The sequence below is a fragment of the Pangasianodon hypophthalmus genome, chromosome 19 (genome assembly GCF_027358585.1).
Source record: "Pangasianodon hypophthalmus isolate fPanHyp1 chromosome 19, fPanHyp1.pri, whole genome shotgun sequence".
NCBI classification, from domain to species: domain Eukaryota; kingdom Metazoa; phylum Chordata; class Actinopteri; order Siluriformes; family Pangasiidae; genus Pangasianodon; species Pangasianodon hypophthalmus.
Genome location: NC_069728.1, coordinates 7826950 through 7839068, shown reverse-complemented (window position 1 = coordinate 7839068; position 12119 = coordinate 7826950). Strand labels below are relative to the sequence as shown.

The 12119-nt window shown below is 38.3% G+C and overlaps 1 protein-coding gene across 1 annotated transcript in view; it reads left to right on the top strand.

Moving 5' to 3' along the window:
- The window catches only part of kcnh5a (potassium voltage-gated channel, subfamily H (eag-related), member 5a), a 73150-nt gene that overhangs the window by 22766 nt on the left and 38265 nt on the right, over positions 1–12119 (top strand). Inside the window, exons 7-8 of the mRNA XM_026944419.3 lie at positions 5327–5407; positions 8625–9054. Of these exons, the coding sequence (XP_026800220.1) occupies positions 5327–5407; positions 8625–9054 (511 nt within the window). The remainder of the gene's footprint in view (positions 1–5326; positions 5408–8624; positions 9055–12119) is intronic.

The window sequence follows — 12119 nt, the reverse complement described above, 5'->3', positions numbered from 1 at the left end:
TGTGGAAGGTTTTGAAATGCGTACATGAGATCTGCACTCTGAAATGCCAACTTCTTCTCATTATTTCCATCTTCTGTTACAGTGGCTACTCATGTACAAGAAGAATTGTACATTACGCAGAGTGAGCCTAAGCAGAGCAGACAGAGGCTGAAGGGCATTTGTTAGCTGGCTGGTCACATGATCATTTGCGAGCCTCTTAGTCAATCTTTTATTTTAAGTGCTGAGTTGTAAGAACAGGCCCAGCTGAAGAGTTAACCTTTTAAACTCCCAGGACCTCTCTGTGGGTCCTGACTTGCATTAATTATCCCCATAAGCACTCATGTTCCTATTAGTTTCACAGTAGTTACTAAATAATGTATAGTTGTTATTGAATAATATGATTCAGAATGAATAAGTGAATAAGCACTATCCTCAAACAGCATGACTGAGATATAAGGCATGGGCTGGCATGTATGACAGAGGGCACTAAAACCTAAATGACTCAAGGAAAAGCATATGACAAATTTGATTACTATCATCTACCTGGGGCTTAAAATGCCCTATGCATTATAAGTACTGAATCTGTGCTGACCATTTCCATTTTCAGTGTCTAGAGCTTAGAATACACATTTGAAATGAAAGGTCGAATGACACTGTGGGGCATCAGTAAGAAAAAGCATTTTTTTTAAATCCACACTAGGCACAATTCCAGTGCATTATGCTTTATGCATGCCTACTGCATTTATCTACATCTCTGACAGTGTGCCACTGTGGGTCACCTGAAGCAAAATACAGTGCGATTCTCAGTTCTCATTATTATTCTTTTCACCAAGCTATAAATACACACAATGTTATAGATAGATAATGCAAACTTTACATCTTCCTCCCAGTCTGCATCAGTTACATGGTCGCCCTGGCAACAGGCGTCATCTCCCATCATGCTGATGCCATCACTGCATACAGCTCAGCAACAAGATGAACGCAATAAAGCCACCAAATTGCAGTGCACTGGTTTGCAATAAAGAGCTTCGTTGCTGTGGCATCTGGGGCTTTGCCTGCATGACTTAATCAATCTGATGTGTTTAAAGCGCAATAGACTCTGACACAGTGACTGGCATGCAGGAGTGCATACAAAGGCAGGCTGTTCACAGCTACCTCCAGGGTCTGTAGCGCTCAGCTGTAGGCTACAGGTGCAGGAAAAGCCAGACAAATATAATAACAATATATCATTCTATTATCATGTAACAGAACACTTCAAGGTACTTATCTAGCATCCAGTATCCTTTTGACAATGGTTAAGGCATTTTGTCACATTTTTTTAAAGGATTTAACACATTTCTGCCTGCAAACAAAGCAAAGAAATTTAGGTTGTACTCCTAAGTATAAAAAATGGCTAAAAGTTTGCTCTTTTGTCTTGATCTCATGAGAGGAAATGCATAATTATATTTGTCATTTTCTAACAATTTACTTTATTAGTAACTGTTTGGTTTAGCAACTGTTTTTTTTATTGACTCTTCTCAGAATGTCTCTCAGTGCTGGGCACAATGTAGTTTATTTTTGGTATGTTGCTTTAATTAGGGAATGGTCGTCAGCCATGGAATATACTGCATAGTAAGGAATATGAAGTTAAAATTTTGTTGATTTTCTTGATTTTGCTGAAGTGTTCTACATAGATTCTTTAATGGTTCCCTCAATGGGACAAACCAAGTCACTCATTAGGATTTCAAAATTGAGTCAATTTAGTCAAATCCTTTATATCTAATGTATGTTATCATACTTATCATATAATTCCTTTTAAAATAAAATTTTCATTAATATTTTGTAAAATACAGTGAGAAATGTAGTTATTAAATGATGCTTTATCTGTTTTTTTTTCTTCCATTTTTAGAGATGCAGGAGATGATTTATTTAAAGATTTATGGAGGAAGAATACATCTGATACATCTCAGTCCAATACATCCTGCATGCATTAGAGGTTGCACGACTATATTTTACTACTCAACCTGTAAAAAAAAAAAAGTAGACAACTAGTCATCTTTTTCATAGTTAAAGCAAAAACTGTTTCAGGAAGTCACTATTTTTAGGCTGTTTATGCAGCAAAGAACATGAAACTGCACTGAAACTGCTCTGCATTTAACAGCCACAGCATTTGTAACACAGGCTACAAATCAAATTTCCAGCTTCAATGCTTTTTAGGCTACACTGTTAATGATGAAAGTAAATAAATTAGCACAATAAATGTGCAAAATAATAAATCTGTGTATCATTACACTATTAGAGGATGCAATGTCTACAGCAGCATTTGGAGTTATTTTCTCCATTTTCAACAGCCTGAAACAGCCTCTTTGAGCTGGAATGTGCTACTGATCTGAGTCTAAATTAGCTGAGTGGGATCGAACAATGATGTGCAACCTGCGGCTCTGAAAGCGCTATTTTTAAACAGTATGGGTCATGATGGAATTCACTATGCCACAGTGCAAGGATTTTAGTTAGCTTAAATGACAGCAAAAATAACTCTGAGAGGAATTCCTTCAGGAGTAGGTTTAAAAAAAACAGACTCACGCACACCGCGCCACTTCATGCAATGTGATATCAGAATGTTATTGGTCCATTAAAGCAAAAAAACCCTCTTCCCACCATGGTCTTGTGCAGTTGACTATAGAATTGGCTTTGCCTAGTCTGAAATATTTTCAAACAAACTACTGTCATGAAATGGAGGCTGACATGGATGCAAATGCAGTTTAGCATTTATTTAAAGGAACTGGCAAACAAATCCAAAACGTTAGTCAAAGATTTAAACAGTAAGCAGGCAGAGGTCAGGCAATCAGCAAACAGCAATGTCAGGGTAAATTCAAATCACAAAAGCAGCTAGCAGAATGAGATCTAAACCAGAATATCAACACACAGAATAAACACCTTGGTAAGGTCAGGTACAGACACACTGAGCATTATGTCGAGTGTGTGTCTGAGAGTCCTATATGTAGTGCTAGGAGTGACAGGTGTGCACGATTAGAAGTCCAGCGACTGTGAACGTGACAAAGTGTGTGTGTTTTGGAAAGTGTAGTCCGGGGTGGCCATGTTTGTAGGTGAATTCTGGGAAATGGAGTTTGTTGTCGGTATCTGGGTTGATCTAACAAGTACATTTAACCTGATTTTCTTTACTGTCTGACAAGTCAGCCTCTCCCCACAGCAAGGAGTAGTGAATATATTGGGTGACTAGTTGACTAATCTTTGCAATCCCTATCATGCATTCAGAGAATCTTTACCATGGTGTACATATGAAAGAAAATCAAGACATGGAGAAGGTCAGGATGGAGAATCAAGACATGGAGAAGGAAAATGTGAGAGAGAGACAGCTAATACATCAGCAATGTTTTGGAAATTAAATGGAATCACTGGAGAGCAGCAGAAATGCACCTAAAGCTTTCAAAAGATTTTTAACATATAAGATGCAGACTCAGGGGAGTGAGTGTATCTTTGTATATTGAAGCCTGAATCAAATGACACAGGCCTGGTGTGACTGAAACACATGCTGTTAAAATGTCACAGCCTGCTTCGCTGCTTGTGACCCCACTACATTCTATTTTCCCTTCAGTTTATAACGAGTTGTCAGCTTCATCAGCACACTTGTTGAGTTGACAGGTGTTATGTGCAGCCACTGTGTGTTGCTATGACAGATCCACATTACACGCATTCCACAGTAGCCCTTTCTCACAACCTGCCCGAACTGTTGCCAACGAATATAGAAAGGTCATGTCATGCACATGTGAACACTGACTATATGCATGCTAAAACAGGCTCTGAGGCTGTTGCACAACACACAGCTTATGTCATCTTCCTGGCATGCAGCTGTCAGATGCTCTTCTGCAATTGTGTTTTATCCTGAGATACCAGTGATACCATTGATCCTGACCCCTTCCGCTCTCCGGTCCTGCCTGATCCATCCTGAGGCCCTGCTTCTAGTTGGAATTCTTATCACTTGGAAATCACTCACTGCTGCTGAAGATGGCCCCACACAGACAGCCTAAAGCTCAATGAGATTACTGAGGATGGTGCCACTTAAAAACAATGAAGATGGCTCTGGACTGCAACTGATACGAATGATTTTGCTACAATGGCTTAGGACTACAGTTGCTATGATAGCTCTAGGACTGCATTTGCCACAAACAGTTTTGCAGTCAAGTCTCCATCAGTGAACAGTTGATAACTTCAACAAAATAGACTTCATGTGAAGACTATAGTGAATGTCCTGTTTACACAATTGCGCTTTTTGACCATGTAGTACACAGTTATAGAAGGGATTTATTTATAATTGCACTATCCGTTATCACTCAGATGAGGATGGGTTCCCTTTACAGTCTGATTCCTCTCAAGGTTTCTTCCCCACATTGTCTCAGGGAGTTTTTCCTTGCCACCATCGCCAATGGCTTGCTCATTAGGGATACATTTAAAAATTTATATGTTTAAAACTTATATCCTGAATGCATATATTTCTGTAAAGCTGCTTTGTGACAATGTCCATTGTTAAAAGTGCTATACAAATAAAATTGAATTGAATTGAATTTTATCCCCTTCCCCAATGCAGTATAGCTCTGGCTGTTCAAACTTTTCCTAGAAGGTGCCTGAGGTGATTTTACTGATGTATTAATCATTCCCCATGTTCCCACTTGAACAAGTTTTTGTTCACTGATTGGTTTTATTGCATCAGGAGCATCAGATACTTTTACATACGCTCTCTCTCATCCTTTTCACGGTCACTCAATCAAATCCTGCATACTGGGGCAGATCAGATGAACGAGTGGGAGTCTACACAGCAGCCATTCTTCTGTTGACTCTCAAATAGTAAATCAAGTCATTTTCACCAACAAAAACAAAACCACCTCTAACTGCTGCGACCAGGCAGGGATCATCTGAGATGCTTTGGGGTTTGCTGTTATTAATATTGACTACTTTTGTGAGGATATGTATAAGGAAGGATGTGCTGACTCCATTTGAGCAGGAGCTAACAAAATCCTCTTGAACAGTTGTAAGTTATTGCTTTTCATGGCCCTTAGTATAAAATTACACTTTGTTATGGTAGAAGATGTTGGATTACTTAGACATTACTGGGACACAACAGGATGGGTCTTCCGCTCATAACTACATGAATCAATTTTCAATGTCAAAAACTAGTAACCACTTTTCATTCTCCTTTACATTCTGTGGTTTTCTGAAGCAAAATATTCTGTCAAAATGGACCAAGTTTATTTTTTGGATGCAAGTATCGAACCTCATGGAAGCAGGCTAACTAATAATCTTTTGCTTGTTAGTCTTCTCTGACCTTCATTAATCTTCTCCATTATTTCAGGACTCCATCTCTGACTCCTCTGCAGTGGGCCACATACCGGCAGCGCGGAACAGCACGCGCACCGAGGACTCCGTGCTGCCGGTAATTCGCTCTTCTCTCTTTGTTGTTGTCGTTGTGGTTGTCTCACTATTCTTTTTCCACAACCTCCCTGCAGCGTGCAACTCCTCTATGCTTTGGCTTATTGAGTATGGAGGAATTTAATGGTATTGTAATTTTATGCTAATGATGTTTTGAACAATTCACCCATGTGTTTGTTTGTCTAAAGTGATTTTAGATGCGAGGCAATCCAAATTAGCCTGCCGCATTAAAACCGTGCTCTCTAAACAGGCACTGCAGGCACCTGCACACACACACACACACACACACACAGACACACACTAGCTGATTTTACTAGAGCTATTACTGAAGCATTGTGACCTGCTCTCTTTTGGCATAATCTTCATTTCTTGTATAATGCAGTGCTGTGTTGCATAGTTCCTAGAGCAGCATCAAGGTTTGGATGTCAGAGGTAATGTGTTTGTGAGAGAAGATTTAGCTTTTGTTGAAACCAAATATCCCCATAATTGAATGTACATACATTTGTGCGTATGCTTGTGTGTGCAGGAAGGTTGAATATGGTTACCACAGTTAATAATAAATGTTTGTTCACTGCTTCTGAAATCTCATTGAGTTATAACAGCTGTTAAAACATGGTGCTGTCAACATAGAACAGTGAAAGTAGGGACCCATGGAGTATAGCCGGGGGTCTGTGATCTTTTTGTTTTTTGCTTCATTACAGTGGTGGAAATCCCAATCCACTATTACCAAATTTCTTATAGTTATTAGTGTATTATTATTGTGTAATAATACACTAGTGTATTAGACTCTTCATTTGCATTGAATAGATTTAATCCAAACCTCAATAACTCAAGTAGACCTTAAAAAAAAAAAAAAGGTCATTTGGACCTATTTTAGTCTGTCGGTGGAATGTTCAGGAATAAAAAGCACCATGGCTTCAAATTATAGCCAAATTATTTTGTACACATATAAATAATGAGTCTAATATTTGTATAGTTAGATTTTCTTCATAAAACTAAGGGAATACAGAAGTGTGATTATTATTATTATTATTATTATTATTATTATTGTTGTTGTTGTTATATTTTTGGTGATGCTGACTTATTTAACAAACTCAAAATGAAGAGCAAACAAACAAACAAAAAGACAAATACAGATAAAGCATCATTTAATAACTACATAAATGTAGTTTATATTTAGGGAAATTCAATAATTTTAACAGTTTAAACTGTAACAGGTTCGCACAGGTATTGCCTATTTTATGTACATTTTCCAAAAATTGTGATTTTTTTTTTTTTCAACATTGCCAAAGCAAAACACTATGAACTATTACCACCAATATCTTTTTCCTTTGTTACCATGATAACACAAATACTTGTGAATACTCACGAGTTCTGAGCTATTGCCCCTTACAGTTCTTCTATTCAGGTTCTCTGTAGGCTTGACTCAGATCTATAGTTTCCTTATTGGAAAGAAAACAATGTTGCAGTTTGCTAAATGCTAAGTATGCACAAATGCAAATTAGATCTCTGAATGATAGATTAGTAGGCAGAGATTTCCATTAAAAGACGTATAGCACGCATAGGCAACACAATGATTGGCTAACAGAACCAGGGACTGTCATGTGCTAGCATAAAAAACCCTTGGAGTATCGTGTTTGCTTACTACAAACACAATTAATTTTACTTTTCCATCCCCCTCCATGACAGTGTTGTGGGAAAATTGCTACTTTTGCATGTTTGAGAATTTAACCTCATGATTATGTGACAGCTAGAACAAAAAAACATAAGACTACAGTAGAGGAAATGCTAATTAAAATGTGAGGTGCACACTGCTGCAGCTATTTATAAACGGCTCCAGGTTGACAGTCTGCCGCTTGCTAATGCTAATGAAGATGCAACAATTAGGCTAGCCATGCTAGTTCAGTTGTTTCCCCTGTTATCCCCATAAATCTTGCCAGGTGTGTACATGGAACCCGGTATTAAAGGAAATTCAGGGATTAAGTTTTATTAGCAAGAAGCTGTTATTTTGTCGACTTTTAGTCTTTTAAAAGCAAAACATTTGATTGTCATTAAAGAGAGAATATCTGAAGAAATACAATTGCATGGTTTTGCATGCTAATTTGGCTTCTTTCAAACCTCTTATTTTCACTTGGATGAGTTTGGCAAGTGATATTTAGTTTTTGTTTTGTCTAAGGATCTATTGTTTTAGTCTGTGTGGGTGTACCTGCAATAGCGCATCCTCTTTCTCTCTTTTCTCTCTTCAAAAAGCCTGAAACCTTTTGAAATCTTTTGCAACATGTCGCCTTTCTGTACAACAGTCCAGTTGCTGGTTACTATTTCAATTTCAAAAACTGAAAGAGAATATTGACTGAAAGGTATTCATTTCAGTTCATTTCAACACAACATATTTCAAAACAAGTACAGTCAACACAGCATACTTAAAAAAACACAAACCTGATCAACACAGCATACATAAAAACACACTTAATTAACAAGGCATATATATAAGGAAACTGAATCCAATATATATTAAACTCAGAAGAAAAAAAAAAACACATACATCAAGTAAAAATCCAAATAAAAAAAATTTAAAAACTGTCATTGTAACAATGAATAAAATTCTGTAATACATAAATTACTACATATCAGGATGGCACTATGAGGAGTTGAGGAGTCTAACAGCAGTGAGTAGGTATTATAATGAAACCATGATGTTCTGCATGAGATGTGTTATATTTAGACTTGTTTCAGGTTGGTGGCCACTCTCTAACACATTGACTTTATGATGATCCCCCTGTTTCCTCCTACTTGAAGGAGAAATGGAGACTTTGATGTGGCTGGGGAAGGGGAAGTGCAGCTGCCTATTACAACCTCTGCTCTCCTCCTTCTCTGGGTTGAAACAGTTAGATCAAAGTAACTATAGGCAAAAGATGGCTGAATCATTGCTCAAACTAGAATTATTCATGGGCAAAAAATCAAGAAAATACTGTAGCTGCTTAAAATGTCTCAAATCCAGTGTGTCTCACAATTTAAAAATGTTTTCTGGGTATTTTGTCTGGATCTTGTGGATATGGAGACTGCCGTACCTCACAGCACCATTCATACTTTGTGGTCACAAAATACTAGAGAAAACTGTTGTGAAATGTTGATGTCGATGTTAATTATCTTTCCCCAAACCCTTCTTTGGTGGACAGTAGAGGTCAAATATTATCTGCATTTTCCCTCTCTGTACCTTACAGGGTCTCAGCAGCCTTTTCAGCTCACTTAAAGTGGTGCGTCTGCTGCGTCTGGGCCGTGTAGCTCGTAAATTGGACCACTATCTGGAGTATGGCGCTGCTGTTCTGGTTCTCCTTGTTTGCGTCTTTGGCTTGGTGGCTCATTGGTTGGCCTGTATCTGGTACAGCATCGGCGATTACGAGGTCATTGATGAAGTCACCAACACCATTAAGACAGACAGCTGGCTCTATCAGCTAGCAATCAGTATCGGCACACCTTACCGGTACAATGCCAGCGGATCAGGCCAGTGGGAGGGAGGACCCAGTAAGGACACCCTCTACATATCATCACTCTACTTCACAATGACCAGCCTGACTACCATTGGCTTTGGTAACATCGCTCCTACCACGGATGGCGAGAAAATCTTCTCTGTGGCCATGATGATGGTGGGCTGTAAGTATTCTTCAGTACTTTCTTTTACTGCGTCAGTATTGTTCTTAAACATTGAGTTTAGAAAGATAGTATTGCCATAGAGAGTAATTTCATGATATAATAGTTAAACCAAAAATGACTTGGTTTAGATATGATAACTTTATTTTGATGTTTTTGATCTTTATGTTTATATGATAAAGTCAACAAATGCAAACTCAGCAAAATAAAAAACTCCATGCCTCCAATGAATAGCCTAATTATTATTGTACACATTTAAATGCTGCAAGAGAACCCCTGTGCTATAGCACTGCAAATACAGCAATACAACATTATGTGGGATTTGATAAAGTTGAAAAAGTTGAATTGTGGTTTATCATATGATTACTGATAATTAGCATGCAGTAGTATGAGGTGGTTGAATTAGCTATCAGCAATAAGCCATAAGATAAACTTATTAGCATTAATCCTAGATCTATACACACTGTTGTGTTTTAATGGATAACAAGAAAATGATCAGATTAGGGTAAGAAACCAAAAATAGGCATTGAACTAACCACAATGCTAAGGGCTCAGTACACACCTTTGATTTGAAACTCCCTACCATGTCTCTCTCGTCTCTGTTCTTTCTGATTCTCATTCTTATTCCCTGACTCTATCAGGTTTACAGGGGTAGATGAGGATTTTGTGTGCATGTGTGGTTCTGTTTCAAAAAGTGGCAGCACTGAATATAGTGAGACCTATCTTAAGTAATTAATAAAACATGCTTTTCTCAGTGACCACCTTCACACATACACTAGTGGAAGTAGTCAACTTGTACTTAATTATGGTCCTGTTCGATATTTTGGTTGACTGGAGCTGCATTACATTTTAATGCAAGCACAGGGTAAAGAGGATGGTGTGTGTGCTGTGTAAGAAGCAGTGTGATGCTCTGTGCTCCAGGCAGCCTCAAGGTTACTTTATAGAGAATGGGCATTTCCATCCATGGATGCAGCTAAAATGCCAAGGCAGTTCTCTTTTTGGAAACAGGAGAATACAGTTGAGAACTACAACATCCTGTAATTAATAGACAGGACAGATCCATGTCTAAGAGAATTGCATATACATATTGTGGGGTCACAGTTGGTTACAGATGTTTTATGTATACCCACTATGTGAACACAGGCATCTGTTGCTTTAATTCCCAAACAGAGAGCATAGACTGATAGGAATAGCTTGAAAACAACACTGGCTGTTAGTGAAGAACACATTCATGAACTGCTGTTGCCATGCTACATTTTCAGACTAACTTGCTATAGTTTAATTAGCTTTGTTTTAGGCTTTGCTGAGTGACTGAACAATCAAATCCTCTGAAATTTCAGTAGTCAGAGGCTTTGCAGTAAACCATTCTAGCACGTTCCACAAGTCTACCACTATCATTTCTCCACCTGCTCAGAGTTGTATTATTATTATCATCTTGTTTAGGGAAGAACTTCCCTCATGTTCACACAGATTAGGCTAGGCAATCATTCCCAGGTGTTTGTTACATTCTTCCACTCTCATTATCACTATACCTGATACCACCTACTGTATAAGTCCTTGTGCAGATTTAATTGTCTTTCTGTCTTTTCCTCCTTCTTTTGCTTTTTTCCCTTCCTTTTTTTTAATGATTGTCTATTCTCTCCTGGTGTCCTTTTTCTGGCCAAATTGACTCTTTCTGCTCCATCACTCAACTAATGCTTATTGTTCCTCTTCTCTCTCTTTCAATTTTCCCCTTCTCTCTCTGTCCCTTCATCTAACTCGCTTATGCTGTCTCACCAAGTTAAGCTGTATTTGAACTGATTGGGCTTGGCTGTACAGGTCTGCACCTTAACTGTAGTGATGAAAATGCTCATCAGGCCATTCACACTGTCTCAGTGTTTTTGCTGGCTCTTTTGGGAGCATCCTGCTGACTGAACAATCACTATCACTGTGGGATATGACTGGCCCTGAGCTTTATTCCTGATTACTGTAATTGGGTACTACAGAAGTGACTGACACTCGAAGAGATGGAAGGTGTAACAGAAGCCATTTCTTGTGTTATATGTGAGTCAGTGTGAGGTAGGTTTATCCAGTTAGTACATTGAATTGGGAGAGACAGTTTCATGAATTTTATTGTCCAAGAATTGCCGAGGAGTGCATGCAGTCTTTTTGGTGCTTTTCCTTTCAGTCAATAACTTGGTAGTGTTCATAAATCAAAGGAAGTGTGGGCTTGTTAATTTGGTGCCCAACAGTGATACATTTCCTGTTAGTCTAAGCATTGATCTGGCAAGACGACTAGGGCATAGCTTGGCTAATTACAGATCCTGCCCTACCTCTCCATATGGACTTGTTAACATCATCCACTACATTTTCAATAAGCCATGTCATGAAGCCCCAAGCCACCTCCTGCTCAGAAGGACCTTTGTCTCACCTTTATGTCAAATGAACTAGGACAGGGAAATCACCAATAAGTACAGTGCGCTAAAAGGGCACCCATAGAGCTAGGTTAAATTTTGAAATATATAAATGCATGACAAGAATTTGAAACCGAGATGCAAAAAGGAACTACATTACAAACAAGCATAATCATACATCATGCTGCACAATTGACCATATCCATGCACATATGTTATGATCATCTGTCCCTCCTCATTAAAGAATTTCACATTTGCACCTACATAAAAGCCTTATCTTCCCACGGTGCGGCTGTCAACAGCAGAAGAAAAACTTCTCCATTATATATCAGGGCATGCATACAGTATATTACAAAATGTATCATTATATTTCTCCCTTTCATGTGATAGGTATATTTATGTTTGCTATTAGAGGATTAAGATCCAGAAAGTCTCTTTATCCCACCTGTATTGCACTAGCAGCAGACCATGAACGTTTGGCTTAGATGTCTGACATTGACGAACATCTCCATTGTCTAATATAAATTTAAACCTGATGTGATTCAATTCAATTTTATTCTATAGTGCTGATAACAATAGACATTGTAGTAAAGCAGCTTTAGAGAAATTTGGATGTAGATTTAGATCCATAATGAGCAAGCCAGAGGCATCATTGGCAAGGAAAACACTTCCTGC